This window comes from Coptis chinensis, chromosome 3, assembly GCF_015680905.1.
Source record: "Coptis chinensis isolate HL-2020 chromosome 3, ASM1568090v1, whole genome shotgun sequence".
In the NCBI taxonomy this organism is placed as follows: Eukaryota; Viridiplantae; Streptophyta; class Magnoliopsida; order Ranunculales; family Ranunculaceae; genus Coptis; species Coptis chinensis.
In genome coordinates, this window is record NC_141458.1 from 281,565 (window position 1) to 296,459 (window position 14,895).

General features: G+C 33.0%; 1 protein-coding gene across 1 annotated transcript; it reads right to left on the reverse strand.

The window, feature by feature from the left end:
- Positions 1 to 6,813: 6,813 nt before the first annotated feature.
- LOC147506975 (proteasome subunit alpha type-6) lies at positions 6,814 to 11,540 on the reverse strand. The gene is made up of 9 exons (XM_086599710.1): positions 11,333 to 11,540; positions 11,167 to 11,261; positions 10,988 to 11,069; positions 10,219 to 10,315; positions 9,205 to 9,263; positions 9,015 to 9,097; positions 8,215 to 8,310; positions 7,732 to 7,791; positions 6,814 to 7,244 (listed from the first exon to the last, which is right to left on the reverse strand). Exons 1-9 carry the CDS (start codon positions 11,406 to 11,408, stop codon positions 7,152 to 7,154), a joined length of 741 nt encoding a protein of 246 aa, XP_086455836.1. The 5' UTR covers positions 11,409 to 11,540; the 3' UTR covers positions 6,814 to 7,151.
- Between the last annotated feature and the right edge of the window lie 3,355 nt (positions 11,541 to 14,895).

The following is a 14,895-nucleotide window of genomic DNA, read 5'->3' on the forward strand; positions in this document are numbered from 1 at the left end:
TTTTTTTTACATTATAAAGGGAATGATGTTTTAATAATTAAAAACCAAATATAAAAGAAAAGTGGAACTATGATTATTTTGTGTAAAACCCAAAATAGGGGTGATAATTTATATATTATACTATATACAGAACCCTAAAAGAAAACCACATTTTCTTGTTAGTTTACATTATATTTATGTATTATCTTATAATTATCTAAATTGTATATAAAAAATCATTAAATTAATTTTCAATAGGGGATAAATTATAACATAATATAATATATCTTGGCTTTTTGTAATTGATTTAATGATATGTATATAATGTCCAAATCCAACCTAACAACATAATTAAGTATAAAAATGTAGATGTTTTAAGAATATCATCTCTTTCTCTATCTTTTTTTTTTTTTAAAGATATAAAATTAGTTTTGTATACTTATATACATATTATTAAATCAATTACAAAAAAAAACACACACACACACACAAAAATAGTAAACTAGTGAAGTATAATTAAAAAAGGGTTAAGGGTTAGAGTTTTTCATGCTTGACCTCGACCGACCCGCCCCTCAATATCAAATAGGGCTGGGGCTGACCCGCCCCTCAATTTGAGGGGCTTTTTGATGAATTTGCCCTTTATCATAGGTAGGGATGTCCATCTTGAATGAACCCAAAAAAAATTTAGTCTTAAATGTTAAAAGGGTTAAAAAACCCGGACAGAAATCGAACCCCAAATCTGGTTTCAATTGCATACTATTAATCTCATATAAAATAATGAGTTAGATAAATATTTTGGATTATGATCTCATTTATATTTACAATGTTAAGTTATTTAATATATTGGATTATGAAAAAAAAAATGTTGGGATTTCCAATTTTTTTATTATCGAATCCATCTATAGTTTTAAGTTTATCATATTAAATAATTATATAATATAGGTGATAATTACTTTCAAGTTCATTAGAAGTTTTATTTTGTTTGAAGGATTGGTAAATAGTCGAAAAATGAATAAAATGTAGATATATATTTCAAATAATTTTTTTTATTGTTTATTTCTTTATTTATATCAGGTTTTATCATATTTGAAATCCGAGCCCGATGGGTACCGAAATATAGGATTATAATAGGATTTGGTCACATTTCTCAACAAAATATTCGACCCGTTGAAAATTAATCTGGATTCAAATAATCTGATACCCGTTTAAAACCCAAAAAATTGGATTCGCCCCAGTCAGGTACCCGTTTGGACATCCCTAAAATGAGAGCTTCGTTTTTGTTTTTGATTTTCAGACCGTTAGATTACACATCCAACGGGATCTCGTCCCTATAAGTATATTCTCGGAATAGACGAACTCGAAAGATTTGGGGACTGAGACGTGACGTGGGATTTGTTTTGTGACAGCAGTGTAGTACACTGCAACATGCCAGATTGGGGAGTACGAAAGTATGGGTGGTTCTGAGGTTGTTTGGATTTTCGACTAGTGTGCTTGTCATGTGTTTGTTAATGTAGTTTGTTTGCTTGTTTCTTTCAAATGGTACCATGCTAATGAGGTAGCAGCTGATATTTCCAGTTGGTCACATGCTATGTTTGTTTCAGAGGGCAGATTAAATGGACCCAAAAAAAAAAAAAATGGATATTGGCATTTTTGGATTTCAGTATAGGGATTGTTGTTGTATCAGAAAATACAAAATTGTGTATTCAATTCATGCTTAATGGTGGTCGAAATCCATGGATATATTAGAATTATTCTGGTCAAAAATGGAATTGCCACTGGTCAAAAAATGTATCCTGTGGAGGTTTGAAACCAAACTGCTATGTGTAAATGACCAATTTGTCTAACTTCTAATGCCTGCTGTTAATATGAATGCCAAGGTTTTTCTACGTCTATTCTTAACTGTAATTATTAAAATTACAATAAATATTTATGTGTATATCAGACCTATTCGTCATAAATCCCATTCTCTAGTATATTCTGTCGTATATCCACAAGTCATAATTTAACTAGTACAAATAGGGATAGTCCCTTCTCTTCTCATTGGTTTGGCTACTTTGTTTAATCCTTTACAGTGTTGTATACTTGTATGATGTTGTATCATTGTATGCCACTAGGCTTGCATAGATTCAAACCCTCAGCTCCTAGTACTCCTTCCCTACTTCAACAATGGAGATTTGTGGTGCAACTGTGCAAGCTAAGTTTAGTTGATATCTGCTTCTTCCATTGTGTTTTCAAGGAGTCTCCGATCCATCAAGATTTTGTCCCATGGTTGTGACTTGTGAGTTTGTGACTGGTGAGGTTTGTCGGAGCTGCTATAAATGTAATCAGTACAAAACCAGTCAGGACCACAGATCACTTGCCTATAGCAAAACAACACAATAGGAGAGGGCATTGGGTAAAACTGCAAAAGGGAACTTTTATTTTCAGTGGCCAAATCACATTTAGGCTCCTTCCCCACAAGGGTCCAACTCTGCTACTTCTATATTCTTACTAACAAAATAAGTATTTCCATCCCAACGGTTCCTCTGATTTTCTCACTGGACTTTAATTTGAGCCTATTTATATCCTTTGGGTTCATTACCTAACTTTCAAATTCCAAATGATATGTTATTACTACTATACTTCTAGTAGGTGATAGGGTAGCGTAAGTGTTTCAGTGAGGCCTTAAGTGAAACTTAGAACTTAAGGCCTTTTTCCAAACCAAATTTTAAGTTAGTTACTCATATTTTATTTGTAATTCTACACTACATAACAAGTTTTCTTTGCCTAATAGAATTGAAATTTATGCTTATTTTGATTAATTTGTTTTCATAGGCCATTTATGGAGATATAATATAGAGATGGAAAATTGAAAATTTAACCATTTGAAATTTGAGGTATTTTCATAAATTCTTTTTAACATAAGAGAATGAGAGTTATTACCTTTTATTAGGAGACTTGTATGAGATATGTATTATGTTTGTAGTATCCAAAAATATTTTAGTAAGATTTATTATCTATTTAGTAGGAATTTTATGTTAGGCATAATACGATTTTTGTGGAAATTTCAGGCCTTTTTTCACTTGAGGCCTTTTTTTCGCCTTTATGGACGAGGCATCTTTGGATGCAACCAAAAGTCCGGGGTTAACTCGCTTTATGTTCTTGATATTTTTAAAAAGCCCACACATTTTGTAAGTGCCTTCTAGCCTTTGGGATGATGATACACAAAAGTTGATCGGGGTTTGCCCAACTTTTTGGATGGTGATAATTAAGATCCCGCCAAAGTTAGATTTGTCAATAAATGATATCTTTAAAAAAAAAATAAAAAAAAAATGTTGAAAACCCCCCATTTTATGGCATTTTTTAAAAATAGATTTGTGTCATCAATATTTGTTCTATTACCTAAAATCCATTTGAGGGTAAACACAAAAAAAAGAAATTTATAACTTAAAAGAATTGATAGGAAAATCTTTCAACCACCAAACCAACAAATGACAACAAATTTTGAACACAATTGGGATAAGAGTTCATTTGGAATGTATCTCTTCAAAAAAAATAGGTTTAGAGATGCCTTCAACTTTTAGTTGCCAAAAAATTAATAACATCGTGGTTTTGCGGAGGGGGTTGATCTTATTAGTGCCATTAAGATCCCTTGCTTTTGGTTCATTGGATTTGTTGTACTTAGGGTTTGTTGGTTTCTGAGGTGATCCTATCAGTTTTTTAATTGGGCCAATTTCTTTTTAGTTTTGTCAATAAATAAATAAATAAATGATGATGATGATTCAAAATTCATCATCTAATATAAACAAAAATAAATGATGAGCAACACTCATCATCTAATATTATATTGCACACAATGCTACTTGCCTACTTTTTTAAGGGGCAGCCAACGGTTCAAGAGCATCTCAGTGGTCTTATTCTTCAAAGTTCAAACATTCAATGATATAATATGATTTGCCTATCACATTTATAATTTTCAATTAATACACCCTCCACAAGTCCACACTCCACAGTAAGCATAATTGCATATAAATAAATAAATGTGTAATGTCGGAGGGTATATTAGTGGTGTGAACTGTGACGTGTTAAAGCCTGAGAAATGGCATGAAGATTAGGCAAAAAGCCTTTTCACCCTCGTACTTGCCGCATTTTACTATTTATCCTTCAAAATTCACTTTAGGCAATTTTAATTCTGGACTTGTAAAACGTATCCAACTCCATTTTTCTAGTTCATTTCCGCTAGGGCTGGCAATGGGTCGGGTAAGAACCGATACCCGATCCAGTCCGAACCAATAAAAACGGATCTGGGACAGGTAGTTAGCATATTGGATCGGTTCTAGGTCTTGAAAATTAGAACCAGACTCTTATTGGATTGGTTCTGGATTAAGTATGTACCGAACCATTATAGGCATGATCTAATTATAATTTGTAGTATTATTCTTCCTAATTTTCTTCCACCATATATTTCTATTACTGCAACATTGCAATATTTAAAGTTCCAAAATAAGATATGCAAAATACATATGTAATATTACGATATGTTTTTTACATAATAAAAAAACGATTTCTATCTAAAGGAAAATCCTCCATTATGCCTTTTGGATTTCAAATCATTCATTATGCCTTTTGGATTTGTGTACCTTATTGAATTCCAATTATAAAAATTTGGTTCATCGGGTTGAAATTGAGCTTATTGGTTCGAAACGGATTGGATCCGGAATAAAAAAAAAGTTTTCGGTTCGGTTCTAGTTCTCTAATTCAAATATCCATTCGGGTCGAGTCCCGTTCTGGGTATGTATTGTTGAAAAACGGATCGGTTTTGGATTTGCATATATCCATACCAATCCAACCTGTTGCCAACCCTAATTTCCGCCACCTGAAGAGTGACGTGGAATTATATTTTCTTACGTGGCAAAATTATAAATTCCACATAAGAAAATATAATTCCACATCACTATTTAGGTGCCGGAAATGAACTGGAAAAATGGAACTAGATACGTTTTACAAGTCCAGAGTTAAAATTGACTAAAATGAAGTTTAAGAGGGAATAAGTGGTAAAACGCGACAAGTTGGAGAGTGAAAATTAAGTGGCCTTTTTTCCAGAAGATTAAGGCTATGGCATAGGCAAATTGAGTCCATGGTCCCTAGCCCATTGAAGAAGCCTCAAAATGTCCACTGGCAGATTTGTATTAAAATTGGTCAAACCAAACCAACTCTTTACTCTTTCTTCTTCTTCTTCTTCTCACAAAAAATTTATCTCCCCTCAATTCTTCATCACCTTCTTCAGCAAAGATGATGCACATGACTTTTTACTGGGGAATAAACGTAACAATCCTATTCAACTCATGGAAAACCGATTCATATCTAAACTACTCACTCTCTTTACTCGTGTGTTTCCTTTTTTCAATTTTCTACCAATACATGGAAGATCGAAGGATTAAATTCAAGATCATATCTAAGTCCAAATCATCCAATTCATCACTCGAAACACCTTTTCTTACTCGACTAAGTTTTAAAACTAAGCCTGCCAGATTGGCTTCATCTGTTTTGTTCGGGGTTAATTCAGCCATTGGCTATTTTCTCATGTTGGCAATTATGTCATTTAATTGGGGTGTTTTTATTGCTATTGTGTTGGGCCTTTCTGTTGGGTATTTGCTTTTCAGGAGTGGGGGTGATGATGATGGTGAAGTTGTTGTGCTTGATAATCCATGTGCTTGTGCTTGAAGATGATGAAGATTAATCTTAATTATGTGTGTTTGTGTTTGTTGTTTGTCATCTTCTTGTTTTTTTTATTTGTGTTTGTAAATTTTACAGTTGTTTGTTATTATGTTAAAGTTGAAAGCAATCACTAGATCTTGTTAACTGTTTTAGAAGGATCTTATTTTTTGATCTATTCAGTTGTTGTTTTACCACCTTTACGTAACATATATTTCCTCTACTTTAACTGTGTAGTACATAACGTGTAGTACAAGTGTAGTACAATTGACAAAATGCTGGGAACCAATGAACCATTGCAAATTGGAAGTATCACAAAATATTCGTTGCTTTTGAGGATTCTGCCATAGAATGCTGACATACTGTCAAAATTTAAATGGCTTTTTTTTCTATTCCTTTGCTTGGAACAATTTTGAATGTTTTTTTATCTATAGGTTGGCATTTTGAAGAATAGCACGATATAATTTTTTACTAGTATACTGCATGGCAAGCCGCGGAGAGAGAGAGAGTTGGGGGCAGGAGAATGAGTATTGGGAGCGAAGAAAAAATGAGAAAGAAGTTGAGGATAGACAGAAACCAATCAATTTGGTTTTTGTCCGCATACCCTTCGGCTCACTCGACTAGAGCTTAAGGGATCCTGCTGATATATGCCTTTGTTATGGCGTACACAGCAATACAGCATACCATTTTTGGGGTCTTTGTTCTCCTAGAAACCTTAAATAGGAAGAAGGGGGGCTTCATTGATCACCTAATCTTACGTTTTTTATTTTTTGAAATTTTTATGGGTTAGGGCGTTAGGCTGACCCAAACCCAAACCTGTATTATACATACCCTTGACCATAACCTAATCTTACGTTGATCCTTATCTCCTATTTATTTTCATCCCAACTGCATTTCGTCTATCAAATTGCAATGCAGTTTGCCTAACAAACTTCCAAATTGTCACTTTCTAAAGAAAGAGAACGATAAAATTTTGACTTAGTTTTCAACTGATGAAGTGAAAGAACTTCACATTGAATAAGCATAAAAATGACAATTTGTACCTTGTATCTTTTGAGCCTATATCTAAATAACAGAGAAGCGGTTTTAACTAATTAGTAGAGTAATTTCATAGTACGGATAAAACTAAAACGCATCTACTAAAGCAACTAATGCCCCATTCAGAATTTGTAGATTGCATGAATTACAGTCTTCCTGCTTTTCACAGCAAACATTGCCCAAAATCAGTTTATAAGCCAAAGGTAACTGCATAGTTGTAATTCCCCAACATAAGAACAGACGCATATAAGGCCGAAAGGAAATATTGGGAATCAAAGCTGTGATCAACAACGCCCTAGGTTATACTGCCAGGCCAACCTTAGAAACTGTATCTTAAGAAAAAGTTATTGTTTACAATCACGAGTATTGAATAAGAGCAAATATCCTGTTGAATCGACTCCAAGATACGTTGTTATGCAGTTCAAGACTCAGAGACCCCCTCAATCACGTTCACTAATGGCTGTTAACTGCTCATCAATCTCCTCTGTCGACAGCACTCTGAAGACTGGGTTCTCCTTCCTCACAACACCAACCTACCAGAATCCAGTACAAAATTATCATCAATAAGTTAATAGTGGCCCAATGAAACAGGCGACTCAGTTCCTCCTGCCTCAAATGTAGGCATGGAAGGGTTATATATGTCAAGGACGAAATTCTCAAATGACTTGATAAAAGTAATCATGGAATTTCAAATTCAGAGCCTTTATTCAGAGAGTAGTCATGGATGGTGAATGAAAAATCCTTGTTCACAAACCTCACTCACATTTACTTAAAGATCAAATTGATCTCTTCAATTTGGTTGACAACAATTCACAAACAGGAACTAAGAAGCACTCTCAAGGAATGCGAAAAGACTATAAAAACACTTAAAAGGTTGTGAAGCACAACAAGATAGGCTATTTACTTGAGAATAACAACGATTTGTAACTAGGGTAAAAGTTCAAGAGAACACCCCTCCAGTTGATGCTCCTATTTTATGTAAAATATAACATTCATCAAAGGAAACTTGAAAACCATTACCTCAATTTCTGTTGGCTTGAAATCTTCTTGCAGAACTGATTGCAGGGCAGATATTGCAGTCTACACGAGAAAAGAAGACAACCTTAGGAAATAGGCATTTAAACCAAAAGCATATAGTCACACACATAACATTCACCATACATGTGTTTTAGACGCATTTGGTAAACTATCAGTACCAGAACAATAACTAACAAAAGTCCATAGAGCAACTTATTCATCTTAAACTTCAAGGAAAAGAACACAATATCGTACTATATAATGCCATCACTGATATTCGCAAAAAGTGTGCAAATGCAATACCATTTGACTGCTGGTAACTAGGAAACAAGAAGGTTAAAGGCATAACTCAAGTTCCTTCATTACCCTATCTTAGGCTAGAAATAAATAACACAGGGCATCTACGAGAAAACCAATAACTGATGCATCATTTTCAGTTTCGAAATCTAAAATTGACAAAACCATATGTTTTCTTTTTCTTTTTACCTGTACTGTTTCCTCATAGGAGAATGCAGGATCATTCTTCATTTTCTTCTCCAAGAAATTAATAGCCTCTTGCTCCTTCAAACCCGCACTTGTGGCCTACGACAACCAAGTTAAAATTAAGGTTTCAGAACATGAACTTATATATGCTAAAAAGTCAGTTCAAAACCCAAAAAATGACTACTGAACATATGCTACTCCGTTTTGATAGAGTCAGTAAATTCACATGTTATAGTAAATTTGTGTGTCGTTGTGAAAAATGATTTCCTTGGTGAAAAATGAAACTTCGTGAAAGTAAAATACAATATTCAGTAGAGATCTCTTTACTTCCAAATTTTAAAACCAAATGCCATAGCCTCAACCTAAATGCCAATTTTATGAAATTACTATTTTCTGACGCACCCTATAATTTTATTTTATTTTGGGGATTACAGCATCCCTGGCTTTCATTGATTAATAAACCTCTTATACACAGTACCTAGTCTATCCCCCCTTACAATATTACTCAATCTTTCACCAGAACATCACTCTACGATAAAAATTTAATAAAATAAGCTACTTATGCCAAATTATATTGAGGGAAAAAAAATAATTTAAATATATGAAGCACAAGGCGTGCTATGGGCAGACCATTTGTCCAGAAAGCATGCCAACTAATAAAATTTTGCTTTACATAAGTGTCACAGCCATGGATAACAGTTTTTTTTTATCAGATCATTATGAATATTTCGAAAACTAAACTTAACAATCTACATCAATTCCTATCTAGAACAACTATTTGACTGGAGGAGTGAAAGACTTACCTTGTGGCCGAAAAAATGGCCAGCTGGGTCGCACTTGAAGAGTTGAGGTCCGAATTCTTCGTCAATACCCAAGACCATAGCAGCTTTACAAAGAAAAACAATGGAAATTAGAAGAAAACAAATGAATAATCAATTGAAAGCAGTTTGAATGTAAAAAACCAAGATATGTATAGAAGGGAGAGGGACAAACCTACTCCAAGAGGCCTCATATAGGCATGTTGGGTATAAACTTGTGATTTGTCAGCAATCCTGCATTATTTTGATCATAGAAGAATCATGGTGTGAACCAATTACATGAAATAGTGGTAAAATATGTTCAGATACATATAACAACAATTAACCCTCACAGACTGTATGACTCTTTCATTTCAAAAGATCAGTTGAACAAAGGAAAGACATACTTTAATTGGCATCAATTTTTTTCCTTTAATAATTAATTTATTGAACTAGGTCAAAACTAGGCTACTTTCCTGCAAAATAGTAAGGCAAATATCATTTTCAGGAGTGTTTCTGTAGAGATTATTGTGATACGTAGTATGAATCAAATTGCACAACATTTTCACTTAGAATTGATTCCTTAAATCCCCATGTTCCCCGGTGAAGGAGGGAATGGTATGGGACAAATCCCAAGTCTTAACCACTACAACATTTTCACTTAGAATTGATCCCTTAAATCCCCATGTTCCCCGGTGAAGGAGGGAATGGAACCTAAGACCTTGGGACAAACCTCCCAAGTCTTAACCACTATGTGTGCAATAGACACACGTAACATGCATCTCATATCCCCATTGGTCCCCTAAGTGACATGGAAAGAAAGAGCCTAGTATACAAGTATAGAAAATTGTCCGGCTCCCTCTTAAAAGAACAGCATCCCTAACCTATCAAGCTTATTGAGAAGGAGACTCGACTATCAAGTTATCAATTTCTGCTGTGCATGGTAACCTATAAAATTTGGCAAAGTCTCTTGGATAGGACTGAACTAAACCAAAAAGATGCAAATACAATTAAAACTCTGCCACCATTGCATAAATTTGAGGATGTTTGCAATTTCAGTTGAGGAGAATTTTAATCAGGAAATTATGCTGATATGCAGGGATGGCCTTAAACAGATATGTTGATCAATGAGTTGAACAAACACTAAGCGAGACACTGAGATAGTGCACTTTTAAGGACTGTAACTTTTAATCAGGAAAGAAAGAAATACCACTTAGCAAGCACATCTGCAGGCATCTCATATCCCCACTTCATACGAAACTCAGCCGCTTCATTTCTTGCTTGTTGCACCAATGACCTTGAATCAGCTAGTAAATGAGAAAAATAAAACATCATATTCTCATTCCTTGTAAATCAAATTCTCACTTGCAAAATATCATGCATAAGGCTGGGTTATTAAATCGGTGAGTACTCGCTACTCGTTGCTTAGCCAACCCGACTAACAATTTAATCCCCGATCACAATCGGGCTCAAAAACTCCCCGAGTACTCGGCCGATTAGGCCCGATTAGCCGAGTAATTGTGTTCACTATTTCAATGTTAAACATTGAACTCAACATTTCACCGATTCGACCAACCCTCGATTCTGTAAAGTTCTACACTTTAATCATATTTATTTTAGTTGATTGAGTGTTTTAATTGTTTATTGATTGATTGGGTTCTTAATTGGCTTCATTATGTTGGTATTTCAAAGTTAAATATATTTAATAATTATTTGTAAAGAAATATAGTGTTATGAAAAATCGTCCGATTAATCCCCGACCAATTACACCTACTCGCTACTTGCTCTTCAAGCGAGTAGCAACCGAGTAGCGATTTAACTACACAGTGCATAACTTAAGAGTTAACGACACGAAATTCATATATGGACCAATGCTTGTCGTGATTAAAGGGTAAACTCTGAACTAGTCCACAAGCTTTACTTATCTACAATGTCCAATGCTTTATGAGATCAAACTGAGCTCAACTACTTAACAATACCTGTCATGCCAGTAGCTAGTAATCCAAGGTACTTAGTAATCAGAAACAAATGAGTCACACTCGTTTGATCCAAAAGCTTGTCCTGACAAAAAAAACACATTCCAATATTCCAATAAACTCAACCCCATTCAAATTTAAATAACACAATCATGATCAATAAAACAAATAATAATACTCACAGGAACTTTCTTTTGAGTGACAACACATACTGAATCCTTCCCTCGTACACCAATTGAAGTTATACCAGCTGATTTTACAGCCTTAAATGCATACTCTGATAATCAAAAAGATTAAAACTTTTTGTATGGAGTAAAAATTATAGATGGATCTGTGATGTTAGCTTACCAACTTGATGCAATCTCCCTTCAGGTGAGAAGATTGTGATGTGACGATCGTAACCACCTCCACTTCCTCGACTCATTTTGATTCTCCTCTTTTTTTGATGCGTCCTCAAATTTAGGTTTTATAAATACGAGACAGGTTTTCTTGGTTAAGAAGAAAATAAATATCGCGATATATCTGATATATGCCGATATCTATTTCTTAGTAATCAACTCGAAACATCAGTAGACAAAACGTTGACAGTTAGAGACCGATAATTAAAACAAGAAATTGGTCTTGAGACAAAATCACTGTTTGGGGTTGTTTATTTTTGTTTTAATGATTGGTTGTGCATGATTTAGATGTTTGGTTCAAATTGCTAAGCACTTTGGATATATCTAAAGGTGATGGTGGTTCGATTCCACCAGTATCATCTAAAATTTTAACGTTAATCAAACAATTAATCAAGTGTATAATGTGATTAATTTTCAACTTGGACAACACTTTCAAAAAAAGTTTCTGAAAATCAGTTCCAAAAGAAGTTCATAGTACATCCAAACAAAATTAATAGTTGTTGAGGTATGAACAATTACCTATATAGGGGTATGAACAATGATTGTTCATAGTCCAATAGGTGTTTTCATTGATCATTCCTCATGTTGTTGATGTTTTTAGGTGTTTTCATTGATCATTCCTCGTGTTGTTGATGTTTTAACAATCATTGTTCATAATAGTCAATAGGTATAAACAATAATTGTTTAGTGTGAACAATAGGGGTATGAACAATGATTGTTCATAGTCCAATAGGTGTTCTCATTGATCATTCCTCATGTTGTTAATGTTTTAACAATCATTATTCATAGTCCACTAGAGGTATAAACAATGATTATTCAGTGTGAACAATGATTTTAACAACCATTGTTATGAACAATAATTGTTTAGTATGAACAATGATTGTTTAGTGTGAACAATGATTGTTCATAGTCCAATAAGTATGAACAGTGATTATTGTTTGTTTTTTACTGTTGAACACGTATTGTTCATATCTGTTTTGGGTATAAATATTTATTGTTCATATATGTTTTGGGCATGAACAATCAATATTCATATATGTCTTGAGTAAATATATTTTTTAACTAATGATTATTTATTATGTTTTTTTGAAGAGCAATCGCTTGGTCATATGAGATTTTACAAATATAGGGTGTTCTAGTTGAAGATTTTATAAGTGTTCATACTCCAATAAATATTTTTACTGATCGTATATTATGTCGATGTATGAACATGAAGATTGATTATTTATACCCCAAATAGGTATAAACAATCAATATGAACATCTATTGATTGTTCATATGAACGATGATTATTCATAACTCATATATGTTAATGTATGAATAGTGATTGTTTATACCCCAAATAAGTATGAACAATGAGTGTTCATAGCTCATGTTAAAGTATGAACAATGATTGTTCTCCCCAAATAGGTATGAACGTATGAACAATGATTGTTCATACTCCAGTAAGTATTCATACTGATCATATATTATATTGAGGTATGAATAGTGATTGTTCTCCCCAAATAGGATATGAACAATGACCCCAAATAGGTATCATACGAGCAGTGATGAATAATGATTATTCATATGAACAGTGATTGTTCATAATTCATGTTAATGTACAAACAATGATTGTTCATACACTAAATAGATATGAACATTGATTGTTTATACAATTATACTATATACATTGGGTCGTTACGGTTAGGGGTTGTTTATTAGTTCGCGTTAGGGATATACTTGATCTTTCATTTACCCGGACCATTTTTAATTCCGCGTCAAGAATATACTTGATATTTCATCTACCCGTCCTTATGAGGGGTTAAAAAAAATGTGGCCTTAAGATTATTTCCCCCCATGTGTTGGAGAGTTTCTCCTTGTAGTTAAAACAAAACATTAGTGACTTTCGTGATTTTGTATCTAATCAAAAGCTACAGACAACCTGATGATGGGTTTTGAAATTTGATTTCAATTTGCTTAATTTGTTTTGTAATTATCATCCCGTTTAGCATACAATTTTGGTATGGTATTTTATGTTGACTTAAATAAAAATGCGTGACTTAATTTTATGTCCTATTTTATTCAACGGAATAATCTATAACCTAAATAGGATTATTGTTTAGTGTGACTTTAATTATAACAATCTTCCCTATGTTTTCTCTCACGATAATAGTCATTCTCTCATATAATGACCCAAAAGAGTGGGCATCTCATTGTTCGGGTGAGTCACTCTTAGTTATGAATATCTACGTTACTACGTGGTTCATTTACAAACTTATGCTATGCACGCTTCAACTACAAACTCATTTTCTCTTATTGTGTTTGATTTATTAGAATTCAATGGGTATATACTAGCGTGTGTTTATTTTAATCCACATGTATTTGTCTCTTATTGTTTACACTTCTGATATTATCAATGGGAGTGGATGCAAAATGGTTTGAGAAAACAAATTGTTGGAAAATCTAAGTGTGAATAGAAAGTAGTCTCATATGTATAGAAGATTGTGTATTTGAAAAATTTAAATAAATTTGTTTAGTGGTACACATTTTGGAATCCAAGTTGAATATAAAGAGTTCAAACTCACTCCCCAACAAAATAGACATAGGAATATATTGAATATTATATGGTTATGAGGATTGGACTTAGATTTGTATGGTTGGGACTTAGTTTTTATTTTCGGATTTCACATACAGTTATCAAAAAGTAAAATTTCATATGTTTATTCATATTTTATTGATAATTGTCATTCTTAGAATGTGATTCCAACAAAGAGTATTTAAACAAATATAATAAAAATACAAAATGACTCTTGGAACATACATATAGTGGTTTTTTGAAGAGGCATTTTTGTTTTATTTAAATTATTGTCTCGTTAATTCATAAAACGCTCAAAAAAGATCTATAAATAAGAGGAAATAACTTTTGAGAATGACAAAAACGTCAATATATTTTTTCCTTGTTGATATATAAAGTCTCATTGAGAGTACAATAATCCATTAAAAAGTTCGCTAAAGTTTTGAAGTTGTGATGCTATGATTTTGAAGCAATTGATTGTTGTATCTTGGGAAGATGACACTTGAAAACAAAGTCATTGCATATTTTGATCGTATTGCCCAAAGACACCCCTCGAATACTAAGGGGTGAAATAAGATAGTTTACTACGTTATACTTACTTTAGAACATTGCATTTACAATCCTCAATCATCAAGAGTAGTTTTTTTTATTGTTATTTGTTTTATTATGTAAAATTCCATATTCTTTATTCATATTGTTATCCATAAATAAAGTTTTGTTTTGTTTAATTTGTCTATATTGTTGAAGTATGATTCCAACAAATAGAGTATTTAAACAAATATACTAGTGACATTATTGCAAGCAAGAATAACGAAATTGGCAACAAGTCTAACAATAACTGTGGATGACAAACAAGTTGAGAAATATATATGTGCACTGAATATTATTTTTTGTTTATTTTTCACAATGCTACTAGTTTTTTGTGAAGGTGTAGAATAACTAAATAAGAGCATCTT

Bases quoted from the DNA above. Each gene is read 5' to 3' on its own strand.
- LOC147506975 (XM_086599710.1), bottom strand. From the start codon at position 11,408: ATGAGTCGAGGAAGTGGAGGTGGTTACGATCGTCACATCACAATCTTC. The intron at 9,264-10,218 runs GTATTTCTTTCT...AAAATAATGCAG, and splicing joins GCAGATGTGCTTGCTAAGTG to GATTGCTGACAAATCACAAG. The intron at 9,098-9,204 runs GTTTGTCCCTCT...TTCTTTGTAAAG, and splicing joins TATGAGGCCTCTTGGAGTAG to CTGCTATGGTCTTGGGTATT.